The sequence below is a fragment of the Salvia hispanica genome, chromosome 1, assembly GCF_023119035.1.
Source record: "Salvia hispanica cultivar TCC Black 2014 chromosome 1, UniMelb_Shisp_WGS_1.0, whole genome shotgun sequence".
In the NCBI taxonomy this organism is placed as follows: Eukaryota; Viridiplantae; Streptophyta; class Magnoliopsida; order Lamiales; family Lamiaceae; genus Salvia; species Salvia hispanica.
This window is the reverse complement of record NC_062965.1, coordinates 15,108,102-15,125,692: the sequence shown is the minus strand read 5'-3', so window position 1 is coordinate 15,125,692 and position 17,591 is coordinate 15,108,102. Positions and strand designations below refer to the sequence as shown.

Genomic DNA, 17,591 nt, shown 5'->3' with positions numbered 1-17,591 from the left:
TACCAATTACTTAACTATAAAAAGTTTATGGATTTTATGATTTATCATGAACGTTTTATGAGATTTTATTTATTCAGTTAAATAGCTTATGAGATTTGAGTGAGCTCTACTGGCCAATTTAATTTTCTTTCAAAAAATTGTGTGTGAAAACCCAATAGAGTCAGTTTATAAAATGCATTATTTTAAAAAGAAAAAGAGAAACACTATAGTCTAGATTACATTAAATTAAATTAATATAGTTGCATCAAATGTTGAATATGATGCAATCAGTTTAAGACATTGAGGTTATTGTTCGACTCAACTACTCCAAAGTGCAGACTAGATCCACATATATTGGTCACCAACTGCTTCGAGCACAATTGCCAGATGTGTACCCTTATATCCGCGGGTAAAGACATCATACTGGACAATTAAAGAACAATCTTCGACTAAAAAAATAAAAAGGGCTTGCGGTCGACAGTTTAGCAATGCGGTAAACGCCTCTACGCAGCCTCCCAACCCTCCAATGACCCCAGACACCTCCGATGCCCTAAATTGCACAATTATGATTGTGTTGTTCCCAAATAATGAAGCAAAGTGGAAACAAAACCCACTGTTAATTCAGCACGAGTGAGATTAAAATGTCTTAACCTTTGCTTTAGATACATACTAATCTATTTTATATATACCTTTTCCACTTAATGTCGCGGTGCTTTATATACATACTAATCTATTTTACATTAACCTTTTCCACTTTAAAGTTGCGGCTTCTTATCCCTCGTGGCTTCAAATACTATGCTTCACTACGATTTCACCTTAATTATATTTTATATCATAAAAATATGTTTGGAAATATTTTTCCGCCTATCCCATAAAAATAGTTTATATCCGTTTATGACAAATGTTTTTTATTTTTCTTTTATTTATTATTTATAGATTCCACTATTCACGACATAATTTCAACTATTGTTTTTTTCTCATTCTTTCTTACTTTATTAATTATGTACTAAAACTCGTGTCAATACTAAATGACTTATTTTTATGAGAGGGAAGCAGTGTTATTTTCAAATAACTTTAATAGATTCGGTCTTAGATCTGCAAATTAATTAGCAAATAAGTGGAAGGAACAAAATCTAGATTAGATATCTTCCGTTGAGACAATATGGTCCATGCGTCCACATTAACGTATTTATTGTTAAATTGAATTGAGAATGAATAGAGAGAAGAATAAGAAATTAAATACTGCATTAAGAAAAGAAGGAAATGTGAAAAATAATGAGAATGAATAAGAGAGGAATATAACAAAAAAAAACTAAAATAGTAGTAGTATCTACTAAAACTAAAAGGGGCCAAAAAGAAGGAAGTGTTTGGCCAGAGATCTTTGGTAATATTTTTTTTGGTCTGATATTGGAAATTTGCATACCACAGCTACACCAAATTGCAGGCTAGATCCACGTACATTGTTCAATAAAATAATTCAAAATTCAATATTCAATTAAAAAAATGGGCTTGGCTCTGGTTCTTCACAACGCGGTACGCACCACTACGCGGCTTCTCACCCCTCCCGCACCGACCCAGACCCCTCCCCGTGCACCTCTACGCTGGCGACGCCCGGTTGCAGGTGCCCTAAATTGCTCAATTGTGATTTTGTTGTTCCCAAATAATGAGGCAAAGTGGAAACAAAACCCACTAATGCAGCATGAGTGAGATCACTTTGTCTTAACTTTTGCTTTAGCTTCTAAAGTAGTAGTAGTACTATTTTATATTAACCTTTTTACTTAATGTTGCGGCGCTTACTATGTTTTACTCTGATTTACCTAATTACCTTGTTTCATTTTATATTATTTTCAAACGTCTTTACTAGATTCTGTCTTAGATCTGCAAATTAGCAAATAATTGTGAGTAACATAATCTGGCTTAGATATCTTAAAATACCAATACCAACACTTCCATCCCATCATCTGTTCCTGTTGAGGGATGTTGGATTTCAATAATTGGAGTTTGTCTCCACACACATGATTTTATTCCTTCTGTAAAACAGAGTTAACATCATGCTATCACTACACACAAATAATCAATCACCAATCAACACAAGAATTTAATAGTAATAGTAACAATGATTAATTATTAGATGAAGAAGTTCCTCACAAGTAGACTAGAAACCCCCTCCCCAAAGTTGAATCATCCCATTCCCACACACTAATCTAGCAAGCACACATACTCATATCATCTAATTAATCACACACACAAACATCTTTAATTAACAACACAAACACCATAAAAAAAAATTCACTCAAGCCGTAGCAATCTCTCCGACGTTAGAAGCCGTGTCGACGTTCTTAAAAGCTTCGAATCTCGGCTCCTTCGCCTGGAACTTAACGCCTGCATAAAGCTTCATGTAGTCCTCAAACACGAACTTCGGGTACACCTCCCCGCAGTCCTCCTCCCCCACCAGCGCTGGCGCAGGATATATCACTGCGTCAGCGCCAGGATTGTAGAAGGACGCGAGCGACATGCGCGTCCCATCCGTCTGCGCGATCACCCTGTGCATCACACTCTTGTACTTCCCGTTCGTGATCACCTCGAGCTGGTCCCCGATGTTGATCACGATGGAGTGGCGCATGGGCGGCACGTCCACCCACGCGCCGTCCTTGAGGAGCTGGAGCCCACTCACCTTGTCGTCCTGGAACAACAAGATGATGCCACCGGCATCAGTGTGGGCCCGGAGCCCTTTGATCAGGTCAGGCTTCGGGCAGGGCGGGTAGTTGCTGACCTTGGTCCCAAAAGTGGGCCCGGTCGAGCCGAGGAAGGCCCTCTTTAAGTAGCCCTTCTCCAGGCCTAGATTTTCACACAGCAGATCTAGCAATTCCTCGGCCAGCTTCTCCAGCTTGGCCGCGAACTCCTTCATCACGGCCCTGTACTCCTCATCGAGCTCCGGGATCTCGGAGATGTTGGAGACAGGGCGGTGGCGGAGGAAGAAGGTGCTCTCCCAGTCGAGATCGTCGATCTCGGACTGGACCGCCTCGAGGCCCTTGCTGGCAACCATCTCGTTGAAGCGCTGCTCCATACATTTCCGGTAGTGCTCCTTCGTCAGACGCTCGACCTTATCCATGAACTCCGGAGCGATCCCGTGATTCACTAGCTGCAAATGTTTAATCAAGTAACACAAAATTAAACACATAAACGAGGTATGGTGTATGATGAAATTGAATCAACTGCAAATGTTTAATCAAGTAACACAAAATTAAACACATAAACGAGTTATGGTGTATGATGAAATTGAATCAACTGCAAATGCTTAATCAAGTAACACAAAATTAAACACATAAACGAGTTATGGTGTATGATGAAATTGAATCAATTTACCTCGAAGAAGCCCCAGTTTTCGCAAGCGTCTTTGATCTGTTCCAGCACTTGACCTCTTTCTTCGCCATTGATCTTCTCCAAGCTGATAACTGGGAAATTTGCCATTGTTTAATTTCACGTTTTTCTTTTCTCTTTCTTTTGTTGTCGTATTTGATGAGTTGATTTAGTCTGTGTGCAGGTAAAGAGTATTTATAGGCGTGGAAGTGAGATGGATTACGACATTTTCTTAATTATTTTTGCTAATCACATTAATTAAGATTTAACGATTTTTCCATTCAACGGCCTTCGCAGAACTTGCGTTGAGTCAATATGGTCCATGCGCCACCTTCTTTTTCCATGTCGTGTTCGAATTCCAATTTTTACTTTGAAAATTCAGTTTGCCTAAAAAAGTTTATTTCTTCATTTTTAATGGAATACTAGAATATAAATTTTATATAAATATAGTACGAATCAAATATCCGAAATGGACCAATTATATGTGGGTGTAATAGTCTAGTAGTCATTGTACAGTCACCTAACTATTATAGCACAAAGTGATCATCATCTAGTTATATGGAGTATCTAAAAAAGTAATTGGTCTGTTTTTCTATTCTAGTCGGAAATCAAGATTCCTCTTTTATTTTATTTTTGAAGAAATGATAGATTTTGTTTTGTGAACTTATGGCTAATTTTGTGGATACGTTTAGCTAAACTAAAGTACTAAACTCATTATTCATGCACCTTTCATACGGTGCCACAGAGTAAAGAGATGCCAATATTCGTGTAATTATATAGTTTCCACTTTAGTAATCATTGAGATTTACACAAAGATTTGTTTGAAGTGAAGTGAAAGAATATCAATGATGGTTATGGATTAGATTTATTTGGAGTGAAAGACTCTCAATGATGTTTATGGATAGACTTAGTCAAGGTAAATTTATTATTCATTCATCCAACATGACTGACATAGACAAATTATAGAGACATTAGAGTCGGTAACAATACACCCCACTACGGTCGTCCTACTAAACTACACACTAGTTGCTCTTCATAGTCGATGTGAGTTATTAGAGTTCGTAAAATTAGATGAATCACACGAAGTTGGACTCGCTTCAAATATACAAAGATTTCGTCTACCAAATAGGACAATTCATCTCAACATACTAGTTCGTCGGGTTATAAAGCGTGTTTGGTATATAAACCCTAGCTGTACGAGTTGTCCTTCATAATCGATGTGAGATAGAGAAGGTAAAATTACACTGATCATACAAAGTTGGGCTCATTTAAAGTATAAAAAATCGTCTATCAAACGAGACAATTCATCCCAAAATACTAGTTTGTCAAGTGATACAGCGCTTTTAATTTATAAATTATATGAGGTGTCCTTCATAATCAGTATGAGATAATAGAGTCGGTAAAATTACACATATCATATGAAGCTGAGCTTATTTCAAATGTAAAAGATTTTTTCACAATCAATTATTCCCATGCATATAGAGGATTTAATTAATTGTTGAAAGTTGAAGCATGTTAGTACTTAATAATATTATTGAGGGACGAGACAATGATATGGGAAAAAGAAAAGAATATAAGTTAGAATGAGAGTGGGAACAGGGTTCGTGGAGCACGTATGTGAATCACATCTTATGGCCCCTACCACTTTGGATCGACTCTCTCACTGTGGATATGTCGTGTGAATTGGGCCCTACTACTACTACTCATGGCCTAATTCTTTTTTTATCCTTTTTATTCAATTTGCAGGTGACATTAGCTTTCAATAATAATGATAAATAAACATTAGCATTCACTACTGCTGTCGACATACTTAATTTGAATTTTCCATGTTTTATTATTCATTTTCAATATATTCCTTCCATTTCAATCCAAGACGTTTCACTTTTGCACATATTTTGGAAAATAGGAGTAATAGTTCAAATGAAGAGAAAGTAAAATAAAAGAGAATAAAATCATTTTTCCAAAACATATACTACAAAAATAAAATGTCTAGCTTAGGCTGGGATTGAGGGATACTAATTTGTTTACGATAATATAATTGATCAAAACATAGGGATTCATATGTTTTTTTTTTTTGTTTTTGTTTTTTTTTTCTATTTCTATTTTATTTATGATTAGTGTTAAGAAGCTATGAATTTCGGTGATTTGTTAAATTTTGATAAGTTCAATTTGATGTGTATTATAACGATTTCAAAAGAAATCTTAGTACAAACGTTCAAAGCTGTGAAGTTGATTTGGTTTCTGCTCATAATAGTCTAGTGGGATTATAAATTTCTATCTTGCCCCACATGTATTTTCATGGAAAGGGAAGGAAATATTTCGAACATTAATTGGTCGCATTTCTGGAGATGAATATTGCAACTTGGGTCCTTAAAATTGTGATATTTTAAACTATCCTCTCACGAAAAAATCGAATTTAAGACTTTTAAGCTCAGATATTATCTTTCTACCATTCGGCCAACCCACACGCACCAATTACACCATGATTATTATTAGTATCATTATCATCTAAATCTAGTCATTGTTTTCATATCAAAAGAAAAGAAATCCATTTGTGATTATCATCATCATCATCATCGTCATCATCTAAATCTACTCATTGTTTTCCTATCAAAAGAAAAGAAATCCATTTGAAAGATGGATGGAAAATAGAAGGAAGGTTGTAATGGCGGGACAACACATAAAATTTTCATCATATTTTCCTCTAGCTTTTTCTATTCATATATACTAGAGTACTATGTTACCATTCAACTTGATTTATAGCTTAATAATTGCATATTTAGGTGAGCTGACTTTGGGTAGAAAAACTTCATCGACTTTAGACGTTAGAGTTGTCATCGATTTTAAAATAGCATTAACTATGTTTCAATTTTTGGGGATTATGATTCACTTCTATTATTCGTCTATCATCCATTTTTAGTACTAATATTCATCGAAACGCCTCGGTCTTCTAATGCCATCGATGCCCACAAATTATGTTTTGCCATTGTATTGTAAGTTTGCAACCCAATAATTGAATGCTACACGTGCAGGCTGCGATTCTAGGCTTACCTGTCGTACATCATTAGGATTAATTATTGTTAAATAGGACCGTCAACATTATTAGCTAATTAGCCGATTTGCTTATAATAAAGAATAAATGTCGGTGGAGCACCACATATTAATATAAATATATAATGAAAGATTCACACCCATTTGAATTATTTAGTTAAACATAAGATTAATAGTTTCTAACTTTCTATTCTAACCTTTTGTTCTGTTCTATACGTAGTGAATTTTTTTTAATTTTGTTTACCTCTCTAATTAGGTAATTTGAAAGTAGTATTAAACTAATTTCTCATAAATAGGACCCACATATATATATATGATAAGAATATGTTAATTCTGTGTGTGAGTTGGTCAAGCAGTAGACACAAAGCCAAATGTTTGTTACTCTTTGTTGAATTAATTATTATTCAATTACTATAAAATAATATTTCAACAAGATAATTAGCCATTCATGCTCAAATGTTGCGTTATTCCCTGCTGAATTAATTATTATCCAATTACTAGAAAATAATATTTCAACAAATAATTTAATGAGAACGTGCTTCACTCGAGCTGGTCTTATTCATAATTTGACCACATTAGTTTTCGTCAGAACTTAGAACATTAAAATCTTCTTACTTGTTACTAAAACAGGTTAGACCTTTCAACGACAGGTCATAAAGCATTAATAATAACAAAATGTCCAAATATTATTCAAATAAAAATATGAAGAGTAGAACCTTCTTTAACCAACCATAAACTATATAGAACACTAACACAGTCTTGTTCATACCCACAAATTCTATTTTAATTTCTTTAACAAATTTGGTCTAACAACATAATACTATAATTAATAATTTCTAGAATCGAACACATGTGATCTAAGTGAACATAATTTTGTTTTTCTAGTATAAAAAGTCTGTTGATCAATCCCGCTTTGCGGCTTAAAATGAACATAGACATATAAGTGTCTCAAAATTTGAAAATAAATGTGATCTTTATGTTAATTTATAACAATAATGATGGCAGAGATATAATTAGATATGAATATTGATGATTACGTTTTACTCCATTAGGGTAGATTTATAAGAGTGTCCACAATATTGCTGGACGGATGGGAGACGCGGCGGTAGGGAGGGAACTAGGTACTCGGCGTGGATGGGGTGGGGTCAGCGGTCGACGCGGCGCAGCCGTGGCGGAGTGGCGGCCAATTGCACTCCGCCGGGGATTTTAATAATAATAAATTATTATTATTATTGTTGTTATTATAATAATTATTATTATTATTGTTATTATTATTATGATCCTCTACAGTGCGGAGGAAACACCACACCGGCTAATAAAACGATGTCGCTTTACACTTTCATGCTGTTTTTTTTGTTCCTTTTTACTTTTCTTTTTTATATATTGTACAATACTTTAGTAGCGATTCTTGGCCACTTGAATTAATAAAAGTTAGTTTAGTATATTATACTGCTAGTAGTTAATTAGTGATTCTTTGATAATTAATATTTTAATTAGTTATTTTAATATATTTTGTAATAAGAAAAACAAAAGTTAGTTTAGTAGCAATACCTACGATATAGTACTCACTCTGTCTCATAAAAGATGTCACACTTATGGAACGACATTAGATTTTAGGAGGTTTTGTTTTATGTGTTAAATAGAGAGAGTAAATATAATTTTTATATTTATGTGAGAGTGAACTTTTTCCAAAAATAGAAATATGACATATTTTGTAGGACAAACTTAAAAGGAAAGTGTGATATCGGAGGGAGTAGTTTTTTTAGGTTTAACCACATGTGTATCGTACCCGCCTTTGGCGGAATCCGACTAATTATACTTGACCGGGTAGGCCGAAAGTCTCCTAACGGGTGGTGGGTTTGAACTGGTGATCTTAAGGTCTCCACAGCTCCGCGCTGTCGGTGATAAAAGTATTTTTTTTTAATATACCAAAAAACTTATCTGGATTTAAAACTAAAAAGCAATTATGGAATTAGGGGATCCAATTCTTTTTCTAATATAATTTTAATTTATTAAATTTAAATTTCTAGTTAGTATTTCAATATATTAAAAAAAAACTATTTTGCAAGCATGCATTTCTCTATTATAAACAAATGTTGTAAAATGGTTGATTAAACTTAAATATTATAAACATATGGAGTATAATCGAGAGAAGATATTATTATGCACATATTATTAAACAAGCTTTCATTTCCCTGTAACAAATAGTACATCACAACTTTAATTATCAATAAACATAAATATAAAGAGGAAAAAAACACATAAAATAAAGAATGCAGCGCATTTGATTAATTATTTGATTAATTCTAGTTATTAAGAATAACTATTAGTATATTAAATTACGGTGTATAGAAAGGAAATGTAAAAAGGAACAAAAAAATACAGCATGAAAGAGTAAAGTGGCGTCGTTTTATTAGCATAGCAGGATGTTGTGTTCCACCACGCTGCAGAAGATCCTATCCATTAGAATGTACTCCCAATTATAAGGGTAGAAAAAGGACAACAAAATTTATCTTGAATTTTAGCTAGAAGGAGTTGAATACATTAAATTTTAAAATTAGGGTTCAAATTATGTTAATAGCCTTCAAAATGATGTAGTACTAGAAAATGAGCAATATTGATGATTTTTTAGAGCAATAAACCTTCTTCTTCTTATTATTATTAGATTTGGTGGTTTAAAAAAACTTAGAATACTTCACTTCTTAACTCGTGCAAATGATATAACACACCCATATATATAGACATTTTTTGTATATCCTAAAATTTTCAACTCTATTCTTTTATATTCTATATATTTTAATTTTCATACATAGTACTATGTATTTCTAGAGAACTCTATATCTAGAGAATTTTACTAATAATTCTAGAAAATTCTAATATATATATGATATATGGATTAAATGATAGTATTGAGTTTAATCTTGTATTTCAACAAAAACTTCATTGGACGTATAAAATAATTGCATAGTTGGTGAAAATTAACTACGGTAGGATAAATAAAAAATTGTCCTTTCCGAAATCCGAATCCAAATCTATACTCACAAAAAAAAGTAACATCCACTGTATATTTAACAACTAATTATAGATGAGACACAGTATTAAGTGAAGTATATATAGTTTCGATGTTCTAAATTGTGGGTATTATTAGTGATGAAAGAAAAAGAAGTAGTGGAGACATAAATAGTCGAAGTAAAATGCAGTTTCATTATGTATATTTCTTGATGTATTATTAGCTAGACAGTCATTTGTGTAACGCCCTGGAATTTAAAACCCTAATCTTAGAGCCCTAGAATTAATTGTTGATGACGTGGAATCGAGAATGCTTTAAATTCGTGAGATGAGTCTATGTTGAAAGTTGAAAAGTCAAACTTGTTGATTTGATGATGTGGCATGTGTTTTATTTATTGTTATGTGGCAAATTAATTGTTTAAGGGTGAGTGAGAATGTTGGAGAAAATTTCCATAAATACTTGTCACCCTAATTCTTGTGAATTTCGAACCCTAGCCCCTTTTGTGGAGGATTTCTATTTTTCCGGATTTAATTTAATCCTTGGGATATTTATTTAAATTAAGTTCTAAGAGCCAATTATTTCCTTGTTTAGAAACACAAAAATCGAGCCCCCTTATTTCATAGTGATTTTCGAAAATCACTATAGTTGGGAAGGAATGTATTTAATTGATTTTATTTGATCCCTTACTTAATTTCCTTCCATACCTAGAATTCAATTATTCTACCAAATCTTTCCATATTTCAAGAGAACCTTACCATACCTTATTTTAATTGATAGTCAAAATCCATACCTTATTTAATAGGCATAGAACACGCCTATTTCTTGCTTCCAAGAGGGAATTCTTATTTTTATTTTGCTCCGTGATATTTTATTCTACTCCGTAAAATATACCAAAACAAAACCATGGCTAATTACCTAGCCTATATTTTCGAAAATATGGAGATATTTCCATCTCCTATTTTTGTTAATTTTCCTTTTCTACTTCACCCTATTATTTTATTCTATTTAATTATAAGGCAAAAGATCTTACCAAATATTCTATTCTTATTACCTAAAGATCTCATTGGACTCTATAAATAAGAACCAACCCCAACCCTAGCCCCCATAGTTTTCGAAAATCCCTCCCCCATATGCTCTCTCAATTTTCTTCCACTTTACTCCATAAATCCTTCATCTTTTGAGAAGAAATCGAAGTTTAATCCGTGGATATTGAAGAACCAAGCCTATACTTTGTTTCTACCGATTGATTTTCTCTAAAAAGGTATTTTCGTTTAAGAGTTATGTTGTTCTTCTTATACCTCTCCTTTTCTTTTTCTTCCAATCGATTTAATCGGTGTTCTTGAACCTTCATGCATATTAATTGAGAGAAAAAGGGATAAGAAGGGATATGGGAACATGTGTGTGTGTGTGTGTGCCGAGAGGGTGAGGTGTGTGTATGCCGTGTGTGTGTGTTATGCGTGTGGTGTGTGTGTGTTGAAGTGTGTGTTGCGTAGTATGTGCTCGATGGCTAAATACTTTTGCATAACATATGATGATAGATCTAGGGTTGAGACGCTAAGAAATATATGTATGTTAAGCATGACTTGAAATTAGTAATTCATGGTGAGTGTGACTTGAAATCTATTGGTCATGAAGATTTAGGTGAATCGTTGGGAAAGAGAGAAGTAACGAGACATGCATAAGTTAAGAATTATAATTGAACCTAATTTGTGAATACGTGCCTATGTGAATTTAAAGGTGAAACCTCGGTTGCGAAGCCAGATAACGGAAAAGCGAAACTACTTGAAATCTAAGCAGTCGAGGTGGGCTTTACTCTCAAAAACTCTCTTTTATTTTGTCAAAGATAATTATCGGAGCTATAAGGGTGGTTTAACTGTTATGCCATGCCTATGTTTGTTTTATTGTGAGATTGTGTGCCTGATGCCTAGTTTGTGAGTTCGCTCCATTGGGCTATAGGACTATGGATATGATATACGAATTCGGGTCTGAGTATGGGCCGCAAACCCTACCAGGCCGTGTACACGAGGGGATCGTGAGCCGTCCTAGCTAGTCGGCCGGTCTCGTGGGCGAAAAGCGTGGCCACGCTTTCGTCGCACCATGGAAAGATTGTGATATGTGATTGTGGAATTTGATGAGAAAATGGGGAGTTATTTTGACTGGCCAGTCTATGGAAAATAATTTGTGATACTCGTGATATTTCTCTTAACTGCTTAAAACTCGAGTTCACTTGGTAAGGGTGGCATAACTTATTAAATAAAATGTTTTGGCAATGAGCTCACTGAGTATTTCAAAATACTCAGCCCTGCATGTGTTTTTTCCTTATGTGCAAGGTTGAATGATGACGAGCGGTGGCGGGTGTTGAGCAGCTTAATTAATAACCATGGATGTGTTGAACTCTAAGTGTAGTTGTGTCACCATACATAGCTATGCTCCTCTCTTGGTCGTTTTCCGCTGAATTTTTGATACTCTTTGGAATTTCTTTTGGGATATTTACGTCTTACTTTTGTTTGTGGCCTTAGCCCTTTTCTCGTGATTTTGTCTTGGATACTATGTCGTACTCTTAAGGTTTTGACCATCATTTATGATATCTATCTTCCTTTGAATTTCTAGGTTATGTTGTTGCATTAAATACTCTGATATTTCTTCCAAATCTTTTGGTCAGTACTCTTTAAATGAAACCCTAGCCTATGTTTACTTCTTTTGAGTCGGTTTCGGGTAGCAGCCGCCGCATTTATTGTACCCTAGGAGGGCGGACTGTTACAATTTGCGTACATGATTAAATTGGAAAGAACATACAAAGATTTTTTAAATTTGAACATATAATATTTCAATTTTGAAGTTGTTAAGTATTAACTCACCAACTATATATAATGCCCCAAGAATGTATAATGTCAGAGAACTATTGTGAAAAGAACATACGAAAGTACATATATCATGAAGAATGAAAGAATATGGCAATAGTAACTCAGCTAATATAATAATATTCCTTTTCTTTGATAAATGTGATTGATATGAATTTCAATCTCTCCATCTCCCAATTCTAAATATTAATTAAGTTAGTAAAACTGAAACATCATAGAAATTATGAGTGCAAACCATATACTCAATTTTTCACCACACAAATTGTACTGGCATATAAAAAGTAGATAAAAATAAGAAAATATTTCGGAATAAGGAAACAGAACAATAAGTGAGAAAATGACAAGCTAGATCAAGTGGGTCATCATATTTAATTCGTGATAATCATGAAGCATAATAATCTAGTGTGATCTTTCTCTAATTTACGCCATTAAAAAGACTTCAATAATTAAAAGGATAAAATCTTGTAAAAGAGTTCAAGATCAGGTCGGTTTGGTTGGGAAAGTTTCTCTATTTAATTTACTTTAATCCCACTCTTTTTCCCTTTCTAAATGGAGTATTAGTGTACACTTTAAGGATATTTTAACCGCTGTTTGAGAAAATAAATTCTCCTTAGACTTGACTATTAGTTTTAAGAAATACTATAGTTTTCGTCACTAACATAAATCTATAATTATTCCTTTTGGTCACTTTACGTTAAGTTGTTGCATGCTTTTAAAATGACCTTTGATATTGGCAAATTGATTTTTTTTTGGTTCTCTTTTTGTTCTTAACGAATCTAGTGATGTAAATCATGCAATAGGCCTAACTTTTACTGTGCCACCGAATTTTAGCTTTTATTAACCAATCGTAACATATATATTTGAAAAAAAATACTATAATCAAGCTTATTCAGTTCTAATCAAGCTTTTTGTCATTTGATTAAGAAAGTAAAAGACAATAATTTCATTAAGATGTTAAGTACTTTTTCTTTTACTTATTACGCCTAAATTTAATGTAATCAATTTATAAATTAAAAATAATGTGAGCCCCCAATTTAATCTATTATCCATTTTTCATTTTTTTTTTCTTTTCTCTTTCAAGTTGATGATTTTAATTTGATGATCCCTAGAATAATATATAAGGTCTTATCTATAATTTTAATTTCGGTTCCTCCATAAATTAAAAAAGTTGTTTTATTCTTTTAATGTTATCCACGCAAAATTCTCACCAAACATTTAAAATGATGCCTTGCAATTTTTTTGTGGATGAATGGAGTATTATTATAAATAATGATAACGATGACTAAATGTATGCTCACAAGTTTGTTTAAATATATGACTCCCCAAACTTTAGTTTTGATTCATTTATTTTGGAAATTAAATTATTGAACAACTTATAGTAGGCAATGGGCTAGTACGTAGCTTCATCTAGCTATTCATATTTTTAACGGTCTAAAGTTGAGCTGCCATATAAGTCGATGTATTATCTAGCTCCTTTTACCTAAATGTTTCCTTAATTGCGATACATTTATTTGACAATGCAACGATTCTGGTATCACAACTTGAATAGCCACACCACATACACATTTGAAAATGACCATACTAACCTCCACAACCTTTTGAAAATGAGTAAATTATCAAATAAATCACGAAGTTAACTAAAAATAGAAAATAAATCACCAAGTAAATTTGCAATTGTTTCATCCTAAGTTTGAAAAATTGTCAATAAATCATAGCGTCAATTTCTCCCAATTTTTTTTTTAAAAAATCGATAGTTGCGAATTTTCCAATTTTTTAAATAATTAATTGTAATAATTTCTAAAAGTATATGGGATAGACCAAAATTTGTTTAAATTTGATGATATATTTCGTAATTTGCACAATTATAATTTGATTAACATAATTAAATACGTAAAAAAAAGATGGATCGAAATGCGTTTCTCTAATTATTTGAAGTGCCTCGCTAAATATGATTGCATGATTGTCATGAAGCCATGTTAATAAGTATGAGTGGGTCGAACTATTTGATGCCGATTGACAATAATAAATTAATAATTTTGCAATATCAGGAAAAAGGGGTTTTAGTTAATTAAGCTGTCCCATTAAAAGTTTAGGATTTTGGAACCATTGTTAAGTTTTTAATTTGAAAGTTTATTCTCACCTCTTTAAAAAGTATCTATATCCATTAATGATTTCCCTACCTTTTTATACAACTATGAAGTGTCCCTCTCCACAAAATACGTTTACATTATCTTGTAAGCATCAAAGCATTATCTTTGGTACCTTAAATTAAGTATGCATTGCATCATAGTTGACAAAAGAAAACTATTGAAAAGAAAATTTCAAGCGAATTTAGCATAAATTTTTAGGTAAGTTCCATGAAAGAAAGCAATAAGAACGTACGAAGAAGCAAGGTAACCCGAATAAAACAAGAAAAATATATTAGTAGTACTTAATATCCTTCGTGATTTTTGGATTGTACTAATTTATTTTCAACTAACAATTGCGAGTAGGTTTTTTAATCTAGTCTTATAATATGTACTCCCTCTAGTCCTTCAAATTAATTATCTCATTTCACTTTTACTATTTTCAGTAGGTGGACCTCATATTTTACTAACTCATTTTACTCACAATTATTATAAGAAGATATATAGAAGTAGGATTCACATTCTATCAATTTTTTTATCCTGCTTTTCTTGATAATGTTAAACAATTTCTTAAAACCTGCAACGGTCAACTATGAGACAATTAAATGGGGACCGAAGGAAGTATCTAATTGGAGTATCATATTAGCTAGGGAGTACGAACCCAATGCATCTCATAAAACATGAATCGAACAATATCATATTTCTTGACGAAAACATCGATCAAACAATATTATTCTATTGTAGTTGAAGCATTTCTTTTGGCCATAAAGTATAAACGTTTCGAGCTAAGTGCGTGGAAAATTAATAAAATAAAAAGGATTAAATACATTGATTTTTGTTATAAAAAACAACCTAACTGCATTTATTTGTTGAAATGGGAATACGACTCGACTGAATTGGAACAATGCATCATTATGGCTGATTATTGAGTTGACATTTGACACCAACTAGATCCTGGCCAGATATTTCACCCCTAGATTGGGTTCTCCAAATATTTGTCTTTTTTTCCATTTTATGTTAAACAAATTAACTTACCAAGTACCAACCATAGATTTAAGATTGTAGGATTTGACTAATATGTGGGCACTTATCTTTCCTTTTTCCTTTTATGAGCACAGTAATATATAGTTCTAAATCACATAAAAGGGGAATATATTCAAAAATCTCATGAAAACATTTCTGACACTAACACTCTTTTCTGGTTTATTTTCAACATGTTTGGAGTGCCATCATGACTTCATGGATAGTTTTGGACTCTAGGCAATTCTTTGCAATTGAATCTACTTTTTGAAAGCAAAGATGATAGATGAATTGAATATATACAAAAAAAAATTAGGTTTTGAAAAAGAAATCGCATGTTGCTATGTCGGATTTGGATTTGATCTTAGGTTCTTTGAACTTCTCTACATTGTAGTAGTATTTTTGTACGGTATAGAACCTATTTTGCTAAAAATGTCCCCTTTAATTGAAAAGTATAACTGTAGAGGCTCCATTCATGTAAGCATCAGACCAATCAAGAAATTAAAGTGAATTTTCTTTTATTCTCTTGTATTTGATGCAACATGCTGATAAGTTGATAACACCATTCACTCACGCTGTCCCATTCCAATTCAAATTTATATTAGGTCTTATATTTTGCGGACTAGTACTTTTTGTATCAAAATAAATAAATAAAACTTTATATTAATTGTTGTATTTCAAACATGTAGATTTTTTTATGTTGTAAGAATCATGCAACTACTATATTTCATGTGCACTCGATAAATCTTAACTCCTCATATATTAATATGTTTACTACAAAATAATTGTCATGACATGAATTTAATGACATCAAGAGCTGGCTATAGTGAAAATAATTAGTTACGTAACTACGTTCTTTAATGGCACTAGACGAACTAGATAGATGTCATTCCATAAGATTATCTTGAAGATCTTTCCTCGTGATAACTTACAAATAAGGTAAGATTATCTTGAAGATCTTTCCTTATCTTGAAATGATATCTTACAAAAAAGGTAAGATTATCTTGAAGATTATTTCTTATCAAGAGACGTAGTCTCCAAACCTGGTGGGCTTAGACCTTTTACATTGGGGATGCACAGGCTTAGATCGTGGTTGCACTGTCCGGCATCGAGTGAGTTGGATACGGCTAGGCATGTATCACAATTCACAAGTGTTCACGGATTTATTTTTGGATCATTCAAAAATACATAGTACTAATTTTACTTGTTCACCCAACTAGTGTAGTGTTTTCAGTTTACTTTGTTCATCGATATGAAATGAGTTTGTAGTCAATAAACTTCTTCGCAAACTAATTAAGATCACAAGTCTTGCACATCGAGAAACACTAATATAGTTATTCCAATTTTACTTATTCGATGTGGGATGAATTTGTACCAAACACTTCTAATTTAGGGTCTTGATCTCAACACTACACATTTGAATGAGAAGATTGGACATTCATATAGTGATTGAATTTCAGATTCCCTTTTCAGTTATGTATTGACCAACACTGTAAGCAATATATATTGCTTGCGGCAGACAACATCCATTGGAATCGCTCCAAGGTCGGTTAGAATTTGGCGATTCAAAACAGACATTATAAGTGGAATTTGTCCAATGATCAAATAAATTATGACATTTGAAGTCCTAAAACATGATGGTGTTGTAAGAAAATTTTAATTTGGCATTATTCCATGTTTTTTTTTAATAATTTTCTGTTCATATATCAAATTGGACGGCAAAAAAAGTGAGGCAAAGTTAAAGAGAGTGATACGACACTCCACTATGAGTGTAGAGTCTTGAGTCATGACCTTTTTTCTAGGAGCTTCGAATTAAACACATGTGTCTGACTATTTCTCTATCAAACATGTGAGGATTTGGCGATGCACATCCAAACTATTAAGTACATGCGTCATTGTTTGTTTCTCTCATCAAACATGTGAGTATTTGACGATGCACATCAGAACTTAAACTAAATACATGCTTCATCGTCTATTCCTCTTGTCAAATGATGCATATCCGAACTCCACGTTAGTATTGAGGATTTATGGCGTGCACACTCAAACTTCACATCTATTTCTCTCATCAAATATGTGAGGATTTGACAATGCACTCCCGAACTCCACATTAATATGGTATTGCGGATTTGACTATGCACACTCAAACTTCATATTGATCAGTACTTATACAAGGGTTTGATGACG

At 32.9% G+C, this 17,591-nt stretch overlaps 1 protein-coding gene across 1 annotated transcript; it reads right to left on the bottom strand.

Moving 5' to 3' along the window:
- Positions 1-2,076: 2,076 nt before the first annotated feature.
- Positions 2,077-3,518, bottom strand: LOC125201891 (1-aminocyclopropane-1-carboxylate oxidase-like). Its single transcript, XM_048100182.1, has 2 exons — positions 3,346-3,518; positions 2,077-3,121 (listed from the first exon to the last, which is right to left on the bottom strand). The coding sequence occupies exons 1-2, from the start codon at positions 3,448-3,450 to the stop codon at positions 2,273-2,275; spliced, it is 954 nt and encodes a 317-aa protein (XP_047956139.1). The 5' UTR covers positions 3,451-3,518; the 3' UTR covers positions 2,077-2,272.
- Positions 3,519-17,591: the final 14,073 nt, after the last annotated feature.